This window comes from Hippopotamus amphibius, chromosome 7, assembly GCF_030028045.1.
Source record: "Hippopotamus amphibius kiboko isolate mHipAmp2 chromosome 7, mHipAmp2.hap2, whole genome shotgun sequence".
In the NCBI taxonomy this organism is placed as follows: Eukaryota; Metazoa; Chordata; class Mammalia; order Artiodactyla; family Hippopotamidae; genus Hippopotamus; species Hippopotamus amphibius.
Genome location: NC_080192.1, coordinates 7,165,684 through 7,191,200, shown reverse-complemented (window position 1 = coordinate 7,191,200; position 25,517 = coordinate 7,165,684). Strand labels below are relative to the sequence as shown.

Here is a 25,517-nt window from a genome sequence, read left to right as displayed (position 1 = left end):
GTCTTGGCATTTTTTAAAATGTGTATTTTTGCTCCTATATCGAATAGATCTTTTCTTTCCTCAATTTCATAATGAAAAAGGAATGTCTTAAGCAACTTTATTCAGATAGTGCTCCCTGAATATCAAATTGTCTATCCTGCTGGATTCTTGTCTGAACTTTATGAATGTGCACATGAAACGGTACAGCATTTTCACTTACAGATTGCTGTATGATGATACAGCCGAGGTGTAATTGCCGTGTGATCCAGTGTAGTCCACCTGAGGAGGCAAGTGCCTCTCCAGGCCCCTGCGCAGCCTTTGCGTAAGTGCTGTTGCCCTGAACACAGACGAGCAGATCACTTTGGAGTTAGTTCATTGGTGCATGTTTCTCATCAAAGACTCTTGAAGTCAAGAGCTGGCTGACAGCTCTTACACACTGCCAGCTGTAGTAAACTTTTTTTAAAACTTTTCTAGTGTTTTAAGTTACTGTGGTGCTTGGAACTTACCACTTGGAAAATATTTTAATTTTTTCAAAAAGGTGATACACTCACATGGCCAAATAAAAAGTACGAAAGGGTGTTGTGAAAAGCCTTCCCTCCAGCCCTGTCACCATCTTCTTAGGGCCTACAACCTCTAAGTTATTAATTTTTTAGTTTCTTTTACATCCTTCAAAACTTAATGCAAATAGAAGCAAATAACAAGTATGGATTTTTTTTTTTTTTTTAAGCTCTTTATCGGAGTATAATTGCTTTACACTGTTGTGCCAGTTTCAACCATACAACACAGTGAATCAGCTATATTTATACATATATGCCCATATCCCCTCCTTCTTGCAACTCCCTCCCTCTCTCCCTATCCCAGCCCTCTAAGTCATCACCCATCATCGAGTTGATCTCCCTGTGTTATGCAACAGCTTCCCACTAGCCATCTATTTTATATTTGGTGGTATATATATGTTAGTGCTATGGATATCCATTTTTGCTCCCCTTTTTAGTTTCCACAGATAGCATGTTATTACCTGTGTTCTTCTGCAGCTTAACTGCCCCCCCCCCCCCCCCGTTTTTTTCACTTAATGTATTTTAGAGATCTTTCCAGGCCTTTTCACTGCGGCATGGTTTTCTCATTCCTCCATTCCCTTTCTGATGGACGTTTGAGGCGGTTTCCAGTCTTAGTGTGAAAGACATGCTGTGGTGAATAGGTGTGTAAATTCATCTCACACACGTGCAGATGTAGAAGCAGGATAAATGACGAGAAGCGGGGTTGCTGAGTCAGTGTGGGGTGGTGCTGTCTACACCACAGGTGCTGCAAGAATCAAATGAGATAAAACATATAAAAGGCAGGGGCAGGAACTAATATAACATTCTCTTCTGGCTCCTTTGTGTCCAACTGCTCTCCACACTGGATGTACCAGTTTACTCCCCCACCAGTGTGGAGGAGAGGGCCTGTCCTCCTCAGCTTCTGGCTAGAGTCTGCACCTCTAGTCCCTTTATGCTGCCTGTCTCTTTGCCACGTGTGTGCCAGTTTAGGACTGATGCTGCCCCAGCCCCCCAGCAATGCATGTATACAGACCCCCCTGTCCTGGCTTCCTGGTTCCACATTTGAACTATTCTATACTTGAGATCACTGGGCAGTCAGTGGGCAGCCACCAGCTTTCTGAGCAGTCCCTTTCTGTGCCTCTTGATTCTCCCTTTGCTTGCCCAGGACCCTAGTGGTTGTGACTCTTTTACTCCTCTGCTGCCTTTGGTTTCTTGGAGTGATCCTTTGTCTGGTTTGCTTGTTCTCTATACTTTTAAAATTGCTCCTGAAGGTACAGCAGTTCCTTATTTTCAGCCCTCTGCCTTGGAGGCCTTGAAAAATGGCTTCTTGTTTTACATTATTTCATTGGGACTCTCTTCTGTCTGGTTTCCCTTTCTTGCAGCATCTTGGTGGCAGCCCTTGCTGCCCCAGTGCATCCTCCATCCTCGCATAAAAATTCTGTGGGGCTCTCCATTCCTATAAATAGTGTTCTAGAGGTTGCTGCCTTTCGTTCTAACTCTCATAAGACCACTTTTCACCAGAATCTGCAGACATTTTAGGAAATGCCCTTTTGTTATGAATAGCCTCACTTCTCACAATACTTTCCTTTGAACTTTTAAAAGTCAGTCATGAGCTAGTTGGTTGGACTTTCTGTGATTATCTGTTGGGCAGGACTGAAATTAACTTGTGATAGCTGTTTCTCATTGGCTGATTCTTCTTACAGACGTACACTGTATTTGATGATAAATATGGGACCATTTCATCTTGATCCTACAGGTGTGCTGTCATTATCCTAAGGTGCTTCAGTTCCCTAGGTGAATGTGACTGTCTTTTCTTTATTAACTGTTGACTCTCTCTGTAGTCACCACTCCTTTTCCATCCTTCATCAGGTTTTGAAATCACACTGTAGGCAGCACCTGCTATGTGCCCAGCATTGTGGCTGGTTAGACCTGCAGTTGAGACCCTTACAGAAGGCCTGTTTTGTGCTGGGCTCTGGGTACAGCACTGGCAGGGTAAGCGAGGTCCCTGTCCTCACATGGTGTATGTGGCCCTTTACCTACATTGTGTTTTGCTTTTAATTCTATCTCCGGTTCCACGGTATGTTACAGATGAAGAAACTGAGGCTCAGATCACAACTAGTAAGTCATAAAATTGTGACCTCAGTCTATACTCCAAAACCCATGTATATACTTTTCCTCTATCCCATGCCACATCCCCGTCTGACGTAGCAGGCTTCAGAGTTGTGGACACAAGGTGGGGTGGTGGGCGGAGGCTGGAGAGACCCAGCATCCTCTGCTCAGGCACACACTCCGTCCACATGTGTTTATCAGGAAGGGTCTGCCCTGTGCTGGGCACTTCAGGTAACTTCCTCTGGGTCCCCTTTCTCGAAGCCTTAGTTTCTGCTGTGGGTTGGGGATTGGGGATGTCTGCATCATAGGTGCTATGTGACTTGAATGAGCTACAGCACATAAAAGGAAGACGGCAGGAAATAACATTCTCTTTGACTCTATCTGAGAATAAGTGAGGAACGACAAATTGCAAGTTGACTCTTAGGACCAAGGGCCCTTTTTTAGAATACAGTTTTGGAGTGTTTATTTTTTTCCTTTTGAACGGGCTTTTGTCGGTGTGGTGGGCGGGACACAAAGGAACAGTCACAGAACAGGGTAAAGCGTTCCACTTCTGGACCATAAGCCTCAAGGGTTAAACTTTGTTGACATGATGGAATTTTTTGAAGAGCGGCAGGATCCCAGAGCCTGGGCCTCAAAGTAAGGTTCTCTGGGGAACCTCTGTTTGGAAACTAATCCTAAACTATTGAAGGGCTTGGAAACTGGAAAACAGAGCTCTTTCTGCCTCTCTCAGGCCTTTGGAATTGCTAACGAATACGTGTCTAAATGTCCCTTATAATCTGACTTCTGCATCTGGCCCTGTGGAACTGGTCTGTTGGGTTCAGGGTCTAGTTTGGAACAGTGATTAAATTCCGGCTGCTCAACCAGATGCGGAACTGCCTTGTTAAACTGGTGTCTTCTTGGCTCAGGCCCTCACGATCCTACAGCAGCACGTGGAAATAATGCTTCTCCCTAAGTGTGAACGTGCCTACGAGGCTTTACACTTTACAGAAGTCTTTGTGGTACATTTGTTTTACCAGCAGTACTGTGAGGTGTTTGATTTTTATTCCCACTTTGAGGATGAAGACACAGAGACAGATACAGTGATTTGCCCGAGGTTTGCTGTGCTGATGAAGTGGAGTCAGGAGTTGAACTGCGGCCTTCTGACATGGGCTCCCATACTCTTACCTGCCCTGTGGGAATAAGGTGGGAGATGCCCTGACTCAGGAAGCCTGTCTAGGAGCCCCTGTTTGGATCAGGAGTGGTTTTAAATTTTTTTCATTTAATTTAAAAATTTCATTCATTTCAGTTCAGTGTGAGTGAGTATCCACTACATTCCCAGCACGTCGCTAGACTCTGGGGTGTTAGAGGTGAATGAAACAGTCCCAGTCTTAATACAGAGCAAAATGCAACAGAGGCCAGAACAGGGAAACAAACTCCAAGTTTTTGGAGCACTAAGGAAGGGAAGTAGGAAAATCTTCACAGAGACTTTGGCATTTGAGCTGAGTTGTGAAGGGTAAGTGAATGGCATTTTAGAGAGGAGAATTTGGAAGGGCAGGGTGTTCATTTTGACAGAATTGGATCAAAGTTGGGAATAATTTGGCATGATCTGGGAATATGTGATTCAGTTTGGCCAGAGTACAGTGTAGGACAGAGGGTCTTAAACTTTAATGTGCCTAAGAGCTGCACCAGGGTACAGCCGCTTTGAAAGGCTTGACCACCGTGCTCGGGTGATTTGCAGGCTATACTCTTGGTAACTGTTTGTTGTCTTCCCCAAACACAGTTGTGATCAGGTCCCTCTCCTGCTTCCGTGTGTTCTGTGTCAGTCAGAGGCGTGGTGATAGCAGCAGAAGCTGCCTCTGGCTAGCTCAGACAGAAAAGGAGTCTACTGGAAGGATGGTGCACGGACTGATCAGAAAAGCTGGAGAGCCAGGCTTGGAAAATGGGCCGGAGCCAAGGGCGACTCAGCAGCAGAGTCCAGCTGAGGACAGCCCGGAGCAACCCGTTTAGGACCCTGTTGCCTCGCTGATCTCTGCCTTGTCCCTGCTTCTTGGGGTTATCCCCGCAAGAGTCGTGTGCTGGTGGGAGCTTGCATTCATCAGAGCCGACTGGCAGGAAGCCTTACTGCCAAGGCCACCCAATGAGGGGTGCTGATGGGAGGGTCGGCTTGGAGGACGACAGACAAAACAAAAGTGACAGCTGTCCACTGTTAAGGCCTTTCACAACTCAGCTGTCAGCAGCTCCGCCTCCACTCTGTTCCACGTGCTCTGCTGCTGCTCCTTCCAGGACACTTGCTGGTGCTGTGGTTTTGCTCAGACTGTTTCCTTTGCCTGCAATGCCTATCCCTCTCTAACTCATGCAGGTCTCTTCACCTTCAGTGAAAGGCTCCACTTTCCCTGCCCGCCAGGATGGGTCAGTCCTCTCTGCCCTCTGAGAGCCATGTCTTTGTGAAGCACATGTTTGTCTTCCCCTTGTCACAGTTTGTGGAGTTGGTTGGATTTCTCTGTCTTCCCTTTGGGGTTGGGGGGTGGGAAGGGAGCCAGAACTTTGGAGTCCTTGCTCTGCTGGGCCCCACACAAGGCACTCAGGGTCCCCCAGCTCCTGGCACCACCGTGCACAGCATGTGGTGTGCTGGGTGGCTGTTAGAAGCATGATTTAATGATCTGCTTTGCAACTGTTATTTTTGTCCTTAGTCTGAGGAAGATTTGGGGGTTTGGTAAGTTGGTGAGTCTTTGGGGTCTTTCACTTTTGCCTGAATGCTTTAAGGACTGAAAAAGGTTGAGATCCCCAGCTCTGGAGACTCTGCCCTGAGGAGGACAGTTCAGGTGAAAAAGTGGCTTTTGCCAGACTTTGTGGACACGCGGTCACCTGGCATTGTGCAACACCAGGCCCTCAAACAGGATTGTTCAGGAGCGTGCCTTGTGGTCTTACCCTCTGCCTGTTGCTCAACTTTTAGTCTCTTGTTCCAGGGGAGTGAAAGAGACCAGTGCAATGTGGGTGGGAGCAGACCAAGAGTCGGGAGATACAGGAACACCAGGGATGACACTCCTTCCCTTCCTGAGGTGGGGGTGTTCGTTCTCATTCGAGAAGGAGGCTCTCCCTAAGTATGTGCCTGATGCCAGGCTCAGTCTGGTGACATCCATGCAATAACAGAAACAAAGCATCTGTCCAGTGTGGTGGGTAAAGCTTGACTCTAAATCCCAGCTCCACCACCTGCTGACTGGGTGATGTTGGACAAGTTACTTAACCTCTCTGTGCCTCATTTTCCTTTTGTGTGAAGTGGAGGTGATGATGGCATCCACCTCAAAGTGTTGTGGAGATGAAGTGATAAAATTGGTGTGAAGTGCTTAACGTAATTGCTGGCACTTGGTAAGAGCTCAGGAAACATGAACAATTACTGTACTGTCTTTATTGTTACTGCTAGTAATTGGCTTGAGTTTTTTCTTCTTAATTGTTATTCTCAAAGTCTATTCTTGACCTCTTTCTAAAAGCAAGCATTTCAAAGTAATAAATAGAATAAGATGGACAGCCTTTCAAACGTGGAGTGTCAACAAACCTGATGCCTCTAATTTGGTGTTGGGTAAGGACTGGGGGCCTGGGTTCCCAACTGGGACACAAGGTAAGGCTCTCAAATGGGTGGGGATGTTCTAGAGCCCAGTCACTATGAGTTGGGGCAGCCCCAAGGGTGGAGGGGCTCCTGAGAGGAAGCCCCCCAGTGTGCTTGTTGGGGTAACTTTAGGAGCAGGGTGCCTGTGAAGAGAGCCCAGGGCCTGGGCGAGGGTGGAGGAGCTCTTGCCCAGTCTGCCTCTCGCTGACTCACCTGCCTAAGACTCCCTCTTTGGACTTGGACTTGTGTCTTCCTGTGAAAGAACCCCCACCACCATTACCACTTTCAGGCACTTCTGCGCCAGGCACTGTTCTAAGCGCTGTGCATATATTAACTCATTTAATTGTACACCATGATGTGTGGAAGTGCTAGTGAGCTGTTAAAAGCAGAAGCAGCTGTCTTCCCTGGCCAACCAGTGGTTAAGACTCCACCCTTCCAATGCAGGGGGCACGGATTTGGGGAACTAAGATCCCACCTGCTGCTCAGTGCAGCTTACAACTGGGTGACACTGCTAATGAAGTTCTTTCCTAGTAAAGAAAAAAAAAATCACATTTAAACTTTGTCTATAAATACACACATACTCACACACAAACATGAGACAAAGTGCAGTAAAAATCAACAACAGAAGCTTTTTAAGCAACATACTTCAACACGTTCCTCTCACATCATGTGCCTATTTCATTCCAGCACTTGGTAGCCAGCCCTGGCAGGTGTTTACACAGGGCTTCCCCGCCAAACATGTGCCTCTTGTAGGTGCTCAGTTCTGTGTCTGGCACATGGTAGGCTAAGTTAACGTGTGTTGAACACAGGTCTTAAGGGATGTGTCTATATTGATTTGTTCCTTCTTCGAAGAAAGAGAGGTGTTCTAGAAAGGAGCATCTTGTCAAGGCAGAAGGTCTCATTCTGAATAGCCAAAGCAATCATGAGAAGGAAAAATGGAGTTGGTGGAATCAGGCTTCCTGACTTCAAACTGTACTACAAGGCCATAGTGATCAAAACAGTATGGTACTGGCACAAAAATAGAAAGGAAGATCAATGGAATAGAATAGAGAACTCAGAAGTAAGCCCAAACACATATGGGCACCTTATCTTTGACAAAGGAGGCATGAATATACAATGGAAAAAAGACAGCCTCTTCAATAAGTGGTGCTGGGAAAATTGGACAGCTACATGTAAAAGAATGAAATTAGAACACTTCCTAACACCATACACAAAAATAAACTCCAAATGGATTAAAGACCTACATGTAAGGCCAGACACTATAAAACTCCTAGAGGAAAACATAGGCAGAACACTCTATGACATCCATCAAAGCAACATCCTTTTTGACCCACCTCCTAGAATTATGGAAATAAAATCAAGAATAAACAAATGGGACCTCATGAAACTTAAAAGCTTTTGCACAGCAAAAGAAACCATAAACAAGACTAGAAGGCAACCCTCAGAATGGGAAAAAATAGTTGCCTATGAAACAACGGACAAAGGATTAACCTCCAAAATATACAAGCAGCTCATGCAGCTTAATACCAAAAAAGCAAATAACCCAATCCACAATTGGGCGGAAGACCTAAATAGACATTTCTCCAAAGAAGACGTACAGATGGCCAACAAAGACATGAAAAGATGCTTAACATCACTCATCATCAGAGAAATGCAAGTCAAAGCCACAATGAGGTATCACCTCACACCGATCAGAATGGCCATCATCACAAAATCTGGAAACAACAAATGCTGGAGAGGGTGTGGAGAAAAGGGAACTCTCCTGCACTGTTGGTGGGAATGTAAGTGGGTCCAGCCACTATGGAAAACAGTTTGGAGGTTCCTTAAAAAACTACAAATAGAACTACCATATGATCCAGTAATCCCACTCCTGGGCATATACCCAAAGAAAACCGTAATCCGAAAAGAAACTTGTACCATCATGTTTATTGTAGCACTATTTACAAATAGTCAGGACATGGAAGCAACCTAAATGCCCATCAAAAAATGAATGGATAAAGAAGATGTGGCATAAATATACAATGGAATATTACTCAGCTATAAAAAGGGATGAGATGGAGTTATATGTCATGAGGTGGATAGACCTAGAGTCTGTCATACAGAGTGAAGTAAGTCAGAAAGAGAAAGACAAATATTGTATGCTAACTCACATATACGGAATCTAAAAATGGTACTGATGAACTCAGTGACAAGACAACAAGAACGCAGATGCAGAGAATGGACTGGAGAACTCAATGTTTGGGAGGGGCGGGGGGTGAAGGGGAAGCTGAGACGAAGTGAGAGAGTAGCATAGACATATATATACTACCAACTGTACAATAGATAGCCAGTGAGAAGTTGCTGTATAACAAAGGGAGTTCAACTCGAGGATGGATGATGCCTTAGAGGACTGGGACAGGGAGGGTGGGGGGCAGTCGAGGGAGGGAATACGGGGATATGTGTATAAAAACAGATGATTGAACTTGGTGTACCCCCCCAAAAATAATAAATAAATAAAATTAATAATAATAATAATAATTTAGGACTGCAAAATGCAGTCAGGCAAAAATCTCTCTCTACTCCCCCGTGAGTCAGTTACGTGAGTGTTGCCCTGAGATGAATCTTCTTCCCTTGGCATTGAACTTAATATTGGGAGGAGTGAGATGGATTACATGAAGTGCCCCCCTCCACACACACCCAGATCCCCTGTACTTTACTGTCTCTCCAGGTCTGTCTTGCATCTTCCTCCTAAGTTGTAAAATCCAAGAAATATTTGTTTTGTAGGGGAAGGTAGAGTGCATAGAGGCAAGACTCAGACAAACCTAAATACAGATATAAATTCAGATCTCAGCTCAGCCACTTTGTAGCTTGTGTGAAGGGCTTGGGCACGTAATTTAACTTCTCTGAACCTTATTTTCCTCACTTGTAAAGTAGAATAATAATACTAGCCATCCAGGTTTGTATAAAATACTAAGTAGATATCAGTGATAGCTATTATTATGTTGTTCACATAGAATCAATATGAAATTAATTTTAGTCATAACCACCTTCTGTGTATTTAAATAAAATATAAAATATAAATATGATTTCTAAGTAGAAAATAAGTTTTATTAGCTTTGTCACTGACCATTGGCTTTTATTCAAAGGTTAAATTGGAATCTAACCTGGAGATGTCCCTTTTTCAAATGTTATGTTAAAAAAGAAACTATGAAAAAGTCAAATACATTTTATTACGTGCTGGACATATTCCTCTATATTAATATATATCCATTGGAGTTTGGATTGTTCCCATATTTATAAGTAAAGAAACAGTCTCAGGAAGATTAATTTTCCAAAGGCAACACAACAATTACGTTACTAGATTCACAACCCAGGCTTGCTTATTCCACAGCCAGTTCTCTTTGAACTTAAACTTGGGAATCCCCATTCTGTTTGGCCTTCCAGTTAATTCTTGGTTTAGCTTTTTGACATCCTACTTTTCTTCTTTAATACGATTCTTTGCTGCACATCCTTCACACGCTCCCTTAAGAGGTGGCCTGTTTCCCAGTTTTCATGCATAACCAGAACTTTAATTGATTTTCAGACTAGCTTCTCCCTCCTAGTTTTTGTTTTAGCTATTTTGATATTCTCCTCTCAAGTCAGAATTTAGCCCTAACTTTTGACTCAGAATGATTCTTAACGACCCCATAATGTCTGGGGGCTCTGCGCAGATCAGCAGCCCCTGTACAAAGCAGAGTGAGCAGCTGCTGAGCTTCAGGGCTCCCCTTCCTAGAGCATTGTTGCACGATTTGCTGTGGCGTCTCCTTCTTTAATAAGGAGAAACACCAAGTTCATTAGCAGGAGCTGCAGATCCCTCCATGATTTGGTCCTGACTACCTGCCTAGCCTGGTGCCCTCCAGCTGCCTACCATGCAGCTCAGGCCTCCCAGCGTTGGCTTACGAGATTCCCTGGGCCTGGGATTCACCTTGCATCCTGATCAGCCTTCAGTCCAGCTTCTTCAGGAAGCTGCTCGACCTGCTGGAGTCAGTGATTTTATCACATCCCCTCTGTCCTCCTTGTCTGCTGTGACAGTCACCACAGACCGGATTTGTCACTTTCACTAACTCCTTGAGGTCAAGGGGTGTTTTATCTTCTCTGGGCCGGCCCATAGTGGGTGTTCAACACATTTAAAACCTCTTGCATTTATGTGTCTATTTCCACCAAAGTGGAAGCTTTGCAGAAATTGCATAAATTTGTCCAGATTTTCCAGGGTAATGCAAATTTCAAAAATAACCTTGTCCCATTGTGAAGCGGTGTCCCTTCCAGTTTTGGATCAGAAAGCATGCTTGCCATTTTTATAGATTGCATGAAGTTTGCATTTGAGGGCATCTTAGTGAATCGATGCCAATTTTTTTTAACTGCCAGAGTGTTCAGTGCCTGGAGAGGTACAGGGGAGTGAAGATTTTGTGTAGGTGCTTGTGGAACGCAAGATAGAAGAAAAGCATTAAAAAATATATCTTATTGTATGTAATATGGCAAAATAAATTTTTTAAAGTTAAAAATGTGCTCTTATACTAACATATCATCAGCACATACCAAAGATGTATTAACATTATTGAGAAAACCAGCAGGATGACAAAGCTGGGTCCAAGGAGAATGCAAGAAACTGATATTTACATAGTTGGAAAGAAATAAGATTGCAAATTTGGATGCATAACTGGTTAATGTCCTACAGGGCAATAAAAACAAAGCTTTCAAGGTTATCTTTTTTACCAGACAGAAATCATTTGCCACTTGTTTATTTTCTACATGTGAACATCTAATCTTATAGAATATGTGCCTAATCAGTAGTAAATAGGAAGTCAGACAAGTTTATGTTTCCATAGAGCCTCAGATGATCTTTGGGGTGGCAGGTTAGACAATGCTCTGGTATGATTTTTAAAGAGACACTGTACTTTTAAAAAATTTCCCTTATTTTCAAGTTTTAGACAGTTTTTTTTAACAAATAAATCACAGTTGGGTTCAGGAGCTAAAAGATGTTTGGATCTGAGGTAGAGAGTCCTTGGTGAAAGAAATTGTAAGTCATTTTGAAATGGAATTGTGCAATTAAAGGAGGAGGGCTGTAACAAGCAGAAAGGGTGAGGCGCCCCTCTCCCACCCCAAGGGCATGTGCTGAAAGGGAGGGAGTGGTTATTTCTCCAGGGTGGATGAGGAGCTAAGGTGAGCGGGGAGTAACATCCCTTGGAATAGGAGGGAACAGTTGGCAGGAAGCTATGCAGCTCGTATTTAAGAAGTTTAATTTGCTTTGAAAGACTGTGGGACCAACAGGATACTCAGAGAACACAGTTGTCATGGGGTTGGTTGCAGGCTGCAGTTAAATCAAGGCAGGATATGGAAGTGAAGCAAAGAGATAACTCTGTGATGCTCTGGGAGAAGGCCTGCCAGGAATTCATAGTGAACTCACGCAGAGGAAAGAAGAAACAATTGAAGGTAGTGCCGAAGAGATCGCTCTCTTTTGATTGACGCTCAAGAGCTGGCTCGGGTCTTCTGCTCTGTTGGACCAGAGGAGCCAAGACTAGCCAGCTGAGCTGGGCCCTCTGGGGCTGCCCCTGATAACCCGCCTGGGCAGGTGGCGAGAGAGCCAGACAGAGCAGACCAGAGGCCATTTGAGAATGACTTGGCTTCCCTTTGTGTTTTCTTTTTCTCTTAATTTTCAAATGTTTTATTTTATTATGTAATACTTGATATGTGCAAAGGAATATATGACACATTTTTGTGTGTTGTGAAACACAAGCATTTGAGAACCCCTACCTAATTTTCCTTTGTGTTTTCTTTGCTAGTAAAAATGGTTCACTTATCCCTTGCTTAAAATATAGGATGTCTGAGTCACTAGTTTGTCACCCTGTGTCATTTGGCACCTCCTCCAGACTCCCTTTCCCCACGACGGTGACCCAGAATTCCCTTAAAGTACATGATTCCATCCCTGTGCTCTGAGCTTCTTACCAAATGAATGTGCCTCCTGGTGTTTGAGTGGAGCAATTTTAAAGCAGCAGTTTGCCTGTTATAGCTGTCCCTCTGTTCCTTTGCTTTATTGCTTGCATTTCAGGGCTTCTGTGTTGAAGGGTGTGATTGACATTCCAGCTCCTTAACTGCTCTTTTGGGTGACTTGACTGGGGATACCTGGTGTTTTAGGTCCTGAGAAAGCAGTGGTGATCACAAATAGCAAAATGGTAGGAAAATGAAAAGTTATCCTACCATTGACCCTCAGGTTTAATATGGGTCTACATTTGATTTTTTGTTTAAAATTCTTTAATTATTAGAAAAATCCTAGGAGGGGAGACAGGATCATCAGCTTGAAAGCAGGATGCTTGTTGCTCAAGAAAGATTCCTGCTGGAGATTAGATTTTGTGTTTACTTCCCTCTCCTCCACTGGTTTTGGTCCATCCTACTCCCAACGGCCTTCTCACATCACACACCATACTTCTATGTTCTTAAATTTGTTGGGCAGATCTAATGTGAAAGATGAACAAAAGTAAGTAAAGAAAGTTTAGGTCAATATCCTTATGATCTTAGGGACAAGGAACAGAAACCATGTGATATTACTACACAGGATTAAAGTTGTTCTGCTATAATGCAACATACACATTCCTAAAAATTACTGCACTATGCAAAATTATGCAGTAAAAACCACAGGGCTTATGGGGAAAGTGGGGTTAGGATCACAACACTCAGAAACTTCACAGGTGACCGGAAAAGAGAGAGAAAAAATAAATAGCCATTCAAAAAAAAAGAGGGGTACAAACTACCATGTATGAAATAAACTACAAGGATATATTTATTGTACAGCACAGGAACTATAGCCAGTATTTTATAAAAACTTTAAAGTATGATCTGTGAAGATTTTGAATCACTGTCTTGTACACCTGAAACTAACATACTATAAATCAACTATAGCCCAATAAAAAATTAAAATTAAATGCTAAAAATAAATAAAAAATAAGATAGGAACCCCCAAACAGCACAGTTTTACATATGTTAAGTGGCTAAGAAATGTATAACTACCACAATAAATGTGGCACTCTACCTTGAAAAAGGCCCAAGGTTAGCTTGTGAAGTGGGAGTTGGAGGGTTATAGCTCGTGAGTTATCGTAAAGTGATAGAAGGAGGTCTATCTGAAGTCGGGTGGAAATTTCTGACCCCAGATGTGGATGGTTATAGCTCATAACACACGCAGGTGACCTGATGGAGCTGGTAGATGTTTGAGGTGTGTGCATTTTTTGTTTTCCTGCGTGGCTCAGCCGGGTATGGTTTTATGCATTTTTTTAGTGTTTCTTTCATGCATAAGTAAACACAAAATTTATGTTACGCACAAATTATTCCCTAATATATCCAATGCATTGGAATAAATCTGCATTTTCAAAAAAAAAAAAGAAAATCAAAGCAAAGCTACTGTCAGAAACCACTATGTATAACATGTACCAGCTAATACTGAGTGCCAGGCACTGTACTGTAGATTCTAAGTGAATTATCTCTCAGCAACATGATGAATTAGATATAATCGTTAGCCACATTTTATAGGTGAGAAAACTGGCTCAGAGGTAAAACTTGCCCTAGGTTACAGGGCTAGGACAGGGTAACTCTTAATGACTATGCCATTCTCTTTCCTTGCTGGGGTTGGGGGAGGTGGGAGAGCAACAAAGTGGGGCAAATACTTGCAAATATATAAGAGAGCAAATATCCATAATATATGAAAGCTTGTCAAATCAGTAAAAAAGAGACAAATAGCACAGTAGAAAAATGAACAAAGGTCAAGAACAGGCAATTTACAAAGAAGGAATACAAATGGCCAATAAAATGGGGGGAGTGACATTTAACCTCATTTAATACTCATTTGTGTAAATTGGAACAGTTAGATGTCGTTTCTTCCCACTGTTGAATGGACGGAAATAAATGCGGGGAAACCCTAGCACAGGAGTATAGACCATTAAAACCTTTCCAGAGTATATATACCTGTTGTTTGACCCAGCCATCTAATTTCTAGAAATTTATCCTAAGAAAATAGTCATGTAAGGGGGAGAAGATTCTTCTTCAAAGATTTTTGTCAGAATTGTTAATAATGCTGAGAAGATGAAAGCACTCCTCCATCATCACTGAGTGGTTACATTCTGGTGCACTAATACAAAACAATACAATGCAGTACAACATGACACAGTGCAATATGTGGGACTCTCAAAAAGGGTGTTGTTCTATCCATAATGGTTGACACTAGATACTCTTCATGTTTTATTTAGCAAAGGGAACAGGGACAAACTAGCATCTTCAGTGCGATCCCATTTTTGTAAAACCACCCCACACATACGCATGCCTGTGTTTGCAAGCAAGCCTTGTGCAGGAAGAAGCCTGGAAAGCTGCACATCAGAGCACTGGTGGTAGATGTCTCAGTGGTGGAGCTGCTGGGTGATTTTTATTCTCGTTTTTTTTCATTTAACTTTTTTCTAAATTTTTCTGTAGTGAATATGTTACTTCTATGATTTAAAAAAGAGAAGTGTTTTAAACATTTTCTAACACAAGGTCCATAATAAAAACAAAATATAAGACTAAATGACCTTTGTAAAATAGTTCTAGCATCTAACAGGGCTAGGTAACAAATACCCACCAAAAGAATTTTTGACTGATTGCAGTTTGGAGACAACGTTACCCCATTTGGGGCTTCTGATTCTTTATTCTCAACTAGAATTAATGTGACCAGATTTCGAGTTACCTCATTCTCAGGTAGATGCCACTGAACTGAGCCAGACACAGTGGCTTATGTTACCTCCAGGTCATGAGCTCTATAAAGTACATGTGAACTTGGGGTCTCTTTGGATGAAGCCTGGGACTGTCAGGCACAGGTGACAGCCGGAGCCTCTAATCTTGGTTATGGGATCAATACCCAGATATGGTTTGTTGGGACCCAGCCTGCTTTATCAAGCAGCCTAAATCTTAGTTTATGAAGCAGCTTGGGGAGGGGTGGTGACAGGAGCCCCCCTCGAGGTGAAGTGGGGTTTGCAGGCCTGAGGCGGCCAGCCCAGCTCCGAGGAGGCCCGTGTCTGGCCAAACTTCATTTTCAAAGCTCCATAAAAACTGCCTTCTCCCAGGCCTCCCTTTTCTAGGTTTCATGGCTCTCTGTGGACACGAGAGCCTGTGTGACCGCAGCACACGAATGATGGGAGCAGGAAGAGCCAGGAGATGTGGGGGGCCCCTGGGGTGTAGCCCTGAGATACAGACCAGATCTGCGTCTGCGCCTGTGTGGGCCTCGTTCGCTTCCAGGCCTTCCCTTCTCTGTCACTGCAGGCCAGACAGGTCCCCGGGAGGCCCAGTGCGCCTGCTGGAGCAGTGGCTCAAAGAACCCCCTCATTGCTTCTTCCTTCAAATGCTCAGTCTTAACGGCCCCTCCGTGCCCCTCAGCCCAGGGCCCATCTGTCTGGCTGGAGATGGCTCCCCTGGAGCTCATCAAGTGTGGGTTGAAAGGAATTTTTTTTTAATTTAAGCAGTCGTATTCCATCTGCCTACACACACTTAACCTGCTTTGTGAACTAAGCTTTGTGACCTCTGCATGTCGCTTCACCAGGCAGCCCGTGTCTCCCCCGCAAAAGGTTCTGGAGAGCACTCGACAGGAGAAGTGGAGCTGAGTGGGGCTTCAGAAGGGACCTTTGTAAGGGTCTGCCCTCACCAAGCACTTTGCATGAATTATCTTATTAATCCTCACCACAGAGAGGCCAAGTGAGTCTTCTAGTGGCAGCCTCTTGTGAGGAAACGGGGGTATAGAAAGAAGCGACTTGCCCACATTCACACAGCTGATTAGATGGGCCCTTTGAGACCCACCTAGTGCCAGAGCCTGTGCCCACCTGCCAGGCCTCTGGCCTCTTTTGCCTCCTTAGCTTCCGTGCATTAGAACGGTCAGCCAGGGAGTAGTGTTCTTTTGGCTCACAGGGTTGTCCTCTGTTGATTCCCCAGTCAGAATTTTATGGGAGTTCTGGAAAGCTCAACAAATTACTAGGTTTCTCTTAATCATTTTCTTTTTCTTTCTTTTTTTTTTAAATTTATTTATTTATTTATTTATTTATTTATTTATTTAATTGGCTGTGTTGAGTCTTCATTGCTGCACACGGGCTTTCTCTAGTTGAGGCGAGTGGGGGCTACTCATTGTGGTGCACGGGCTTCTCATTGCGGTGGCCTCTCGTGTTGCAGAGCACAGGCTCTAGGCGTGTGGCCTTCAGTAGTTGCTATACATGGGCTCAACAGTTGTGGCTCATGGGCTCTAGAGCTCAGGCTCAATAGTTGTGGCGCACAAGCTTAGTTGCTCCGCAGCATGTGGTATCTTCCTGGGGCAGGGATCGAACCCGTGTTCCCTGCATTGGCAGGCGGATTCTTACCCACTGCACCACCTAGGAAGTCCCTTAATCATTTTCTTAAAGCATTTTTTAATCTTGTATTGTGCTTGGAATGTGTCAGCACTAAATTATGTTTTGTTTAATTTTGTGCTGAGTTTGAGGATATTTCTTAGTTTAATCACGTACAAGGAATTGAAATTGGTTGGTACAGGTTACAATATCCGTGGCATTCTGCCCATTTCTCCCTCCCACAGACGACAGGCTGAGTAGGGACAGAGCAGGGTGTCGAGGTGTTGGTACATAACACCACTGTGTAGTCATTTAATCTTGTGAGGTGCTGTTTTGCCAGCAGGTTGACCTGACTGAACGTGGAACATGCTGAACTGCTAAGCTGCAGTTATCCTGTGTGGAGACCACACTAGAAACCCTCGGTAGCTTTCTGCTTGCCTAACATAGGGCTCTTTTTTTTTTTTTTTTAAGATTTATTTACTTATTTAATTGGCTGTGCTGGGTCTTTCTTGCTGTGCGCGGGCTTTCTTTTTAGTTGCAGTGAGTGGGGGCTACTCTTCGTTGTGGTGCGCGGGCTCCTCATTGCCGTGGCTTCTCTTGTTGCGGAGCACGGGCTCTGGGCACGTGGGCTTCAGTAGTTGCAGCACATGAGCTCAATAGTTGTGGCTCACGGGCTCTAGAGTGCAGGCTCAATAGTTGTGGCACACGGGCCTAGTTGCTCCGCGGCATGTGGGATCTTCACGGAGCAGGGATCGAACCTGTGTCCCCTGCATTGGCAGGCGGATTCTCAACCACTGCGCCACCTAGGAAGCCCCTAACATAAGGCTCTTTATAGTCCAGATCTTCCCACTCCCCCATCCCCACACACACTGAAAGAAACCTGGGAGGTACTTGCTGTTGCAGGTTTGAAGAATGAATGGAGATAGTGTTTGGGGGCTTTTGTTTGTTTTTCATTTTTGTTTGTTTTTTCTCTTTGGTGACCAAATCAGAGCATCCTGCAACCTTGAGGGTTTTGAGAGGAGGGTGCCACAGTTTAGGAATAAGCAGTAGCTTCTTGGGAATGTACTGGAGAGGAAAGGGGAGAAAATGTGGACAGGGTACACAATTGTAGATCTGAAAACACCTGGGACAAAGTTGAGGCCTCAAACTCCTAACACGGAGCAGCTCTATGGGGAGGAAGGAGTCATGAGAGATGAATTGTTGGTTGTGGATTAAGTTCAGTTTGGGTAAACCATTGGGAGGATGAACCAGGGGAAGAAATCCTGGCAGCAGATTTGAGGCCCTCTGGGCTGGGAATTTAGCAGTCCCAGGTACTTGGAGCCCGATCTGTCAGTAGAAGGGGGCTGGGTCTCCAGTGGACACATCCTCTTGGCCACACAGATTCCTTGCCCAAAGGAAAGGGGCACAGACAGAGGGGGCCAGGGCCCAGGTTGTTCCGCCCTGACCTTCTAACAGTGAAGGCACTGGGGTACAGTAGAAGAACGCAAAGCTGGGAGGCAGAGAACTGGTTCTAGTCCTTACTGTACCCTCATGAGAGTGGTGTGACCCTGTTCTGGACTTCATGTCTGATCTTTCCATCCATTCCACCTCTAAAGTTCCACGACTCGGGGGCCATCAAATTCATCGTCCCTGCGTGTTCCTAAGGGTACCAGTAGTGCCCAGAGATCTGCCCATCTTGGAGAAAAGGCCCAGAGCCTGCCTTTGGTGAGGAGAGTCAGGTCTGGCTGACGTCTGCTCTGCCATGGGAAGCAGTGCTAGGACTGGAGGTGGCCTCACAGTGCAAGGCTACTGAGCTCCAAAGATTTAGGACAGTGACTGCCCCAACTGTAAAATGTACCCTCCAAAAGCAGCACTCACCCCTCACAGAGGTAGCTCCTATTAGGCCTGGTACAAACAATGAGGAAGTGGGTAGAACAAGTGGAGTTGGTGAGGAGAGAGAGGAACATCACCCAAGTGAAGTCCTGTCCCATTCTCCCTCGGCTGGCCATCTTGGCCCAGTTGATTCCCCACATCAGAGAGAGGTGACCTGTTTCTGCGGTGGTCTTGGGAAAGCTGTTGGATGTTCATGCCTCGGTTTCTTAAGCAAACTTGAAAGTTAGTAGATATTTTGGATGGCAGTAAAATTAGCCCTTTGCATTTGTTCACAGAGATGCTGCAGTTTGTCAGCAATCAAGTGGGAGAGTTCCCTGACTTGTTCTCAGAGCAGCTGTGCAGCTCCTTCTCTGGCAGCGGTGGAAGTGGCAACGGTGGCAGCAGCAGTGGCGGCAGCAGTGGTGGCGGAGCCGGAACCGGGGACCCCTCAGTGCAGCGGTCCTTCAGCCAGGTCCCACTACCTTCCTTCTCTCCCTCGGCTACCTCACCCCAGGCTCCAGCCCTACAAGTCAAGGCTCCCCCTGCCACGGTTCCCACTCCGCCAAGGGCAACTCCCGTTCTTCAGCCCCGCCCCCAGCCCCAGCCCCAGCCTCCAGCTCAGCTGCAACAGCAGACAGTCATGATCACCCCGACATTCAGCACCGCTCCCCAGACGAGGATCATCCAGCAGCCTCTGATATACCAGAACGCAGCTACCAGCTTTCAAGGTGACTCAGAACTCAGATGTGATAGCCATTGGTTGGTGCAAGAGCTTTTGTGCCAGTTTGCAGACACTTCCCAAGTAGACTGTAAATAGTTCTGTCCTCTCTGGGGACGACAGGATCTATCAGTCTGGCGCTGTCTGAATGAGGTTTTGGTAACTGGCAGTAAGCATAGTGGTGCAGGAACACACTCAGTCTCTTCAAATACCTTAATATCTATTGTGTCTGCTTCAAGGACACGTGGTCAAAGACTCCAACAGGCACAGTAGACACGGGGCTGTTCTGGTAACTAGAGGTGGAGGCTTGAATAAAATTAGTCTTGACACTTACCCAGGTGCCAGGAAGATCTCAGCACCTGTAGGTTGGGAACCATTCACCCAGGAAATGTCTCCTGAGCATCCACCACGGAGAAGAGTACGCCTTTTAGCATAGGTGTCTCTGAGTGGCAGGCCTCACAATAGGCCCTCCACTTGCACTGAGTGAATGAGGGACTTTCTTTGTTGTGCTGTGTTTCCTCAGATTGCCCTCTGACCCTGTGGGGAGCCCCGGGTGGGATTAGTATTGCTCTGCTAATTTCAAAGGATCTGACAGTTCTTCAGTGGGCTTCAGGGGTTTAGGAGCTTGGGGGAGGCAAAGTGAAACGCTGAGACAGTCATCCCAGAGTGCACTTTCCATTCATTTCAGGGGAGGAAATGAAGCCCCAGGGAGTTGGTTCTCAGCTGTTAACTCCCTTGCTGGGGGCAGTCATTTGCTGATTAGCTTCCCTCACCTCCACCCCAGCACCCAGGGTAGTAAAGTAATCTGTACTCATTCCCTCAGAAATTGATGCAGCCCTTATGGGATGTTCTTGTCATCCAGACCAGCTTGTAAATGGCTGTGCACATCTTCTCCAGCAGCAGGTGGGGAGTGGGGCTCCTTACGAGGCTCTCCATCCTCGGTTATTGCCGCAGCTCCGGTAACAGAATGCATTCCTCGTCCGCGTGACTTTTTTTCTCCTCTTTTCCCAAGTCCTTCAGCCTCAAGTCCAAAGCCTAGTGACATCCTCCCAGGTGCAGCCGGTCACCATCCAGCAGCAGGTGCAGACGGTGCAGGCCCAGCGGGTGCTGACACAGACGGCCAACGGCACGCTGCAGACCCTCGCCCCGGCCACGGTGCAGACAGTCGCTGCGCCCCAGGTGCAGCAGGTCCCGGTAGGTGGCTGACAAGAATGAGGGAGGCCCTGGTTGGGGCTGTCGGCCGGCCTGTGGTTGAAGATGTGGTCTGCCTGCTAAGCGGGACCAGCGGAGTGTGAGGCACCTGGTAGGGGCGCCTGGACCTTACAAGGCACTGGTGAGACCTCGCAGAGATGACATCAGTAGATGGACACTGGCACTCACATAAGCTCAGTAAATAAACGCTGGTGTATTAACTCATTTGCACATGTAACGGGTATAAAACTGAAAACAAATGTGCCAAAATGTTTTTAAGTCATGTATCACAGTGGACTGTGTTTCTAACTGATGAAGTAATTTATCTTTAAAAAAACAATCCAGGTTTACCATTTTTGCTTCTCAGCCACGTTCCTCGATTCCTAAGTTTGTCCAAGATCAGATCTCTCTCCCTTCCCCTATCCGCCTGAGCCATCCTGCTCTGCCCTGCCTGGGCCGCTGGCACTGCTCTCCTCACAGCCTTTCAGGCTTCCAACCCAGAACCCTCTTAAGTGTACCCTTTCTCCCCCTCAACCCAGTAATCAAGCTACAGTCTCAGTTTTATGAAATCTTTATTTTATCATTCTTTTCTGGAGGGTCTATGCATGAAGAAGTAATGCAAAATAGAAAAATAATGCTACCTTCCTTTTCCTTTTCTTCCTTTTCCATCCAGGTCCTGGTACAGCCTCAGATCATCAAGACAGATTCCCTTGTTTTGACCACACTGAAGACAGATGGCAGCCCTGTGATGGCTGCAGTCCAGAACCCAGCCCTCACTGCCCTCACCACCCCCATCCAGACAGCCGCCCTGCAAGTTCCGGTAAGAGCCCCGCCCCCCGCTGCCGCTTTCTTGGGGGTGTTAGGCCTCAGAGATGTTAACAGAGCCTCCAGACACTGAATAGATGCAGAAGCTCTGTGCAATGTGTCGGTCAAATTGCAAAATTACCCCTTTTTAGTATTTTTTTCCCTTAAGAAGTACCAGCACCGAGTGTTATGTGGGAGTACTAAGGTTTAATGAGAGGCAAGAGAGGAACAGAAGAGGAGCCCCAGGTTCTGGGCAGCAGCCCCACACAGGACCATCCGCCTCTTAGGTCCTGCTGATGGAGGTTTAGCTTCTTAAGGCGCCTAGGCCTCCCAGGCTGGGGGGGTGGCCCAAGGTAGGGGACATGGAAGGCACCCATACTTCAGTTGTGGGGTCTCAGCCGCTGTTAGCATCTTGTGGCAAGAGAGTCTGAGAGAAAAAAGTGATCAAAATTCAAAAGCAAGTGTTATTCATAAAAGCCAAGAACTGGAAACATCCCAGCTATCCATCCAAAAAGAACTACTGATACGTACAACTATGTGGCTAAACCTCAAACGTAGAATGTTGAGCAAAAGATATTTACCACAGAAGAGTTCGTGCTGATGATTCCATTTATATGAAGTTCAAGGAGACGGTGCAAGAAGTCAGAGGAGTGACTACAAAGAGGGGGAAGGGGTGTGAAGGAAGTTTCTAAGGGGACAGAAACGGTCTGTGCCTTGGTCAGGGTTACCTTGGTCACACACATTGTATACACGTCACAGTTCGATTAAGTTGTATACTTAAAATGTGTGCTTTTTTTTTTTTTTTTAAATGTGTGCTTTTTTAAAAAAATGTAAAAAAAAATTTTTTTAATGTATTTATTCATTGGCTATGTTGGGTCTTCGTTGCTGCGCCCAGATTTTCTTTAGTTGCGGTGGGTGAGGGCTACTCTTCATTGTGGTGCACAGGCTCCTCATTGCAGTGGCTTCTCTTGATGCGGAGCACGGGCTCTAGGCGCGTGGGCTTCAGTAGTTGTGACTCACGGGCTCTAGAGCACAGGCTCTTTTCTCCCTCTCACATGACGGTGAAGTAACTAGTTGTGGTGCACGGGCTTAGTTGCTCCGCGGCATGTGGGATCTTCCTGGACCAGTGATCAAACCCATGTGCCCTGCACTGGCAGGTGGATTCTTAACCACTGCGCCCCCAGGGAAGTCCCAAAATGTGTGCTTTTTACTATGTGTGCATTATTTCTTGATGATTAATGAAGTTGAGAAGCTTTTTATGTGTTCATTGGCCATTTGGATATTGAGGCCATTTGTTGAAGAAAATAAAACTAAAATTAGTGAAAATAGAAACGAGCAGGAAAAGCAGATTTGAGGGGAAAACGGGGGAAGTCTGTATAGTTGGTCTGTTTATTTAATAAAATGGCTCTGATTGTCACCTCTGCCTTTGAGCTTTTGGATGGTCAAATTGTATAAGGAAACGCAATAAGTTGCTTCACCGTCATGTGAGAGGAAAAAAAAGGGTCATACACCAGGAGAGAGTTTTGGGGTTGGTGCGTTGTATGCGAGCTCAGAGGTGGCTAACGGATTGACGGCAAAGCAGAAATCACATGGCATGTTTCTGGCCTCCCGACATCAGAGGTTGGCATTTACCCACATTAATGGTCTTGTGGCACATGTCTAGTCAGCCAGTGATTCTGAAAGGGACGTAGTACCTGAGGTACCATGGCTCCTAAGGCTTCTGGGCTTAATTAACCCAGGAAAGGCAGCAGACCACACAGAGCATTTTCAGGTGATGCCACGTGGCCAGGGCCAGCAGCTTTGTGTTGTGCGGTTGCTTTCCTCAGACTAACCAAGCAGTCATTCTGCCCTTGTGTCTGTTCTAGACCCTGGTGGGCAGCAATGGGACCATTCTGACCACGATGCCTGTGATGATGGGACAAGAGAAAGTGCCCATTAAGCAGGTACCCGGGGGAGTCAAGCAGCTCGAGCCCCCCAAGGAAGGGGAAAGGCGGACGACACACAACATCATTGAGAAGCGGTATCGCTCCTCCATCAATGACAAGATCATCGAGCTGAAGGACCTGGTCATGGGCACAGATGCCAAGGTAGGCGCCGAAGTGGTGATTCATCCCCCATCATCTCCCCTCTATCTGTCTTTGCTGTGGGAATTTAGGGGAGACCCAGGCCCAAGCTGAGTGAATGCAGGAATAGTTAGAGGTGCTTTCTTACTAAAGCATCTTGGTGTTTTGAAATTCCAAGATTATAAAATATTAACTGTTGGGAGTTGGTAAGGCCTGCCTGGACCTTTGACAGTGGTGGTGACCACCCTTCCTTACCCCACCCACCCTCGTGTCACAGACACCTGCTGCTCACTGATGGCCAGTTACGTGACTGTGTGTACCTCTGAGGCAGCTGATAGCCTTTTTCGCATATGTTTTATTGTATTCAGGGATGGCTAGTGATATTTTAACCTTTTAGGGAGGAGAAAAAATGGAGATTGGGTCTTTGAGCAAGAACAAATAGAGGAAAGTGGTTTTTCTTATATTTCTGGTGTTTCAATGAATGTATCTTTTGGCTTTGGCATGTAGATGTTTTTTACCTATTGTCTGTTTATCTTTACCTCTATTTTGAAAGAAAATATAATTTCCCTTGTAGTCTACAAATCTGAAAGGTACTAATATGCCTTTACTTAAGATAACCAGCTAACAATGCTCTGGTTTTTTGTTTGTTGTTTGTTTTCTTTAAAGTTTGTTTTGATGCTAGGATTATTATAGGAAGTAGGAATAATAGCTAATATTTAGTGTTACTATGTGCCAGGCCAGAGGCTAAGCTCTTTACACATATTATCTCATTTAACCCTCATGGCACGTGTGTGACTCATATACTATAATTATCCCTGTTTCACGGAGGGGGAAAGTGAGGTTGAGAGATGTTGAGTAATTTGTCCTGGGTTGCACAGCTGTAATTAGTGGGAGAGTCAGCATCTGAATGCAGCACATCCCATCCCAGAACCTGAGCTCTGGGCCTCTGCTCTCCTCACTGTGCAGGCTGGTCTGATGCCACTGTGTTTTTCACCTGTCTCCTTTCCTAGATGCACAAGTCTGGTGTTCTGAGGAAGGCCATTGACTACATCAAATACTTGCAGCAGGTCAATCATAAACTGCGCCAGGAGAACATGGTGCTGAAACTGGCAAATCAGAAGAACAGTGAGTTTGCTCATTGAGAAAAGGGTTTCAGACCTTCCAGTTATAGGAGAAATCCTGTGCTGGGCACCAGGGAGGGTCTGCTGATGTGTACAAGGTGCCTTCAGGGGTGAAGCAGGAGCAGGGGCTGTGTGTCCCTCACCTAGCCCAGCCTCAGCCCAGGTGGGGTGCTATAAAATGGACCGTTTGCCAGGTAGGGTTTTCTTTACAGAGCTCCTGAAGGGCATCGACCTAGGCAGCCTGGTGGACAATGACGTGGACCTGAAGATCGATGACTTTAACCAGAATGTTCTTCTGATGTCACCTCCGGCCTCCGACTCAGGGTCCCAGGCAGGCTTCTCCCCCTACTCCATCGACTCGGAGCCAGGAAGCCCTCTATTGGATGATGCAAAGGTAATGAGCTTTTGAAATCCCCTGACCCCTGGAATCCCTCCCATCTCCCCTCAGTTAATAGTGGGGAGGCTGCAAACAGAGGTCCAGGCCACCTGTTCAGAGGCCTCGGGCTGGAGAGGAACAAGAGTTTTGTGAAATTAGCCACGTACTGGAGAATAAAGAAAAAGAAAATGACTCTGTATGGGGAGACAACCTCCAGTTTTACTGGTCCTTGCTGAATGGGCCGTCAGCGAGGAATAAGGGCCAGATCCAGAACGGGAACACACAGCAGCTGTTGTGGGGAGCCAGGAGTTGCTGGAGGCGCCTCATTGCTTCGCTTGCCCATGATGAGCCTGGCAGGACCACTTTGTGAGTTTGACCAGTTGGGTTAGGATGAGGCTGCCTCTCGGTCCTCTTTGGGAAATGATTACAATTTGCAATCTAACAGATAACATTCCTACCAAGGGCCTTTAATTGTGGAAGAAAGCCCCTGGCGATTGTTGTTTAATGGAATTAGTTAGAAGAGGCTCAGGCCTAATGATCTTCCCAGGAACCTGTGGAGACCGCTGGGGTTTGTGCTGTATTTTGACATTGGCAGTTTCTAGCTTTACAAGCACAAAGTTCCCTTCTAGCATAAGTTTTTGATCAGACTGTTTATTGTATCATGCACTTAATTTTATTAAGGAAGTTTTATTTTTGAAATATTTTAAATGTGATTCTGTTTGGTAACAAAAGACCACATGACATATACATTGAATTAGGTGTCTGAATCATCAGAAGAAATTTTCAAAAAGTTTAAAAATATTGAAAAGGAGCAGTGTGGTGTGTATACACTGGGAGTCAGGGGAG

At 45.6% G+C, this 25,517-nt stretch overlaps 1 protein-coding gene across 2 annotated transcripts in view; it reads left to right on the top strand.

Moving 5' to 3' along the window:
• The window catches only part of SREBF2 (sterol regulatory element binding transcription factor 2), a 59,469-nt gene that overhangs the window by 4,987 nt on the left and 28,965 nt on the right, over nucleotides 1-25,517 (top strand). For both annotated transcript variants that reach the window (XM_057742126.1, XM_057742127.1), the window contains exons 2-7: nucleotides 18,695-19,126; nucleotides 20,129-20,310; nucleotides 20,981-21,127; nucleotides 22,977-23,198; nucleotides 24,185-24,299; nucleotides 24,508-24,689. In XM_057742126.1, the coding sequence (XP_057598109.1) occupies nucleotides 18,695-19,126; nucleotides 20,129-20,310; nucleotides 20,981-21,127; nucleotides 22,977-23,198; nucleotides 24,185-24,299; nucleotides 24,508-24,689 (1,280 nt within the window). The remainder of the gene's footprint in view (nucleotides 1-18,694; nucleotides 19,127-20,128; nucleotides 20,311-20,980; nucleotides 21,128-22,976; nucleotides 23,199-24,184; nucleotides 24,300-24,507; nucleotides 24,690-25,517) is intronic.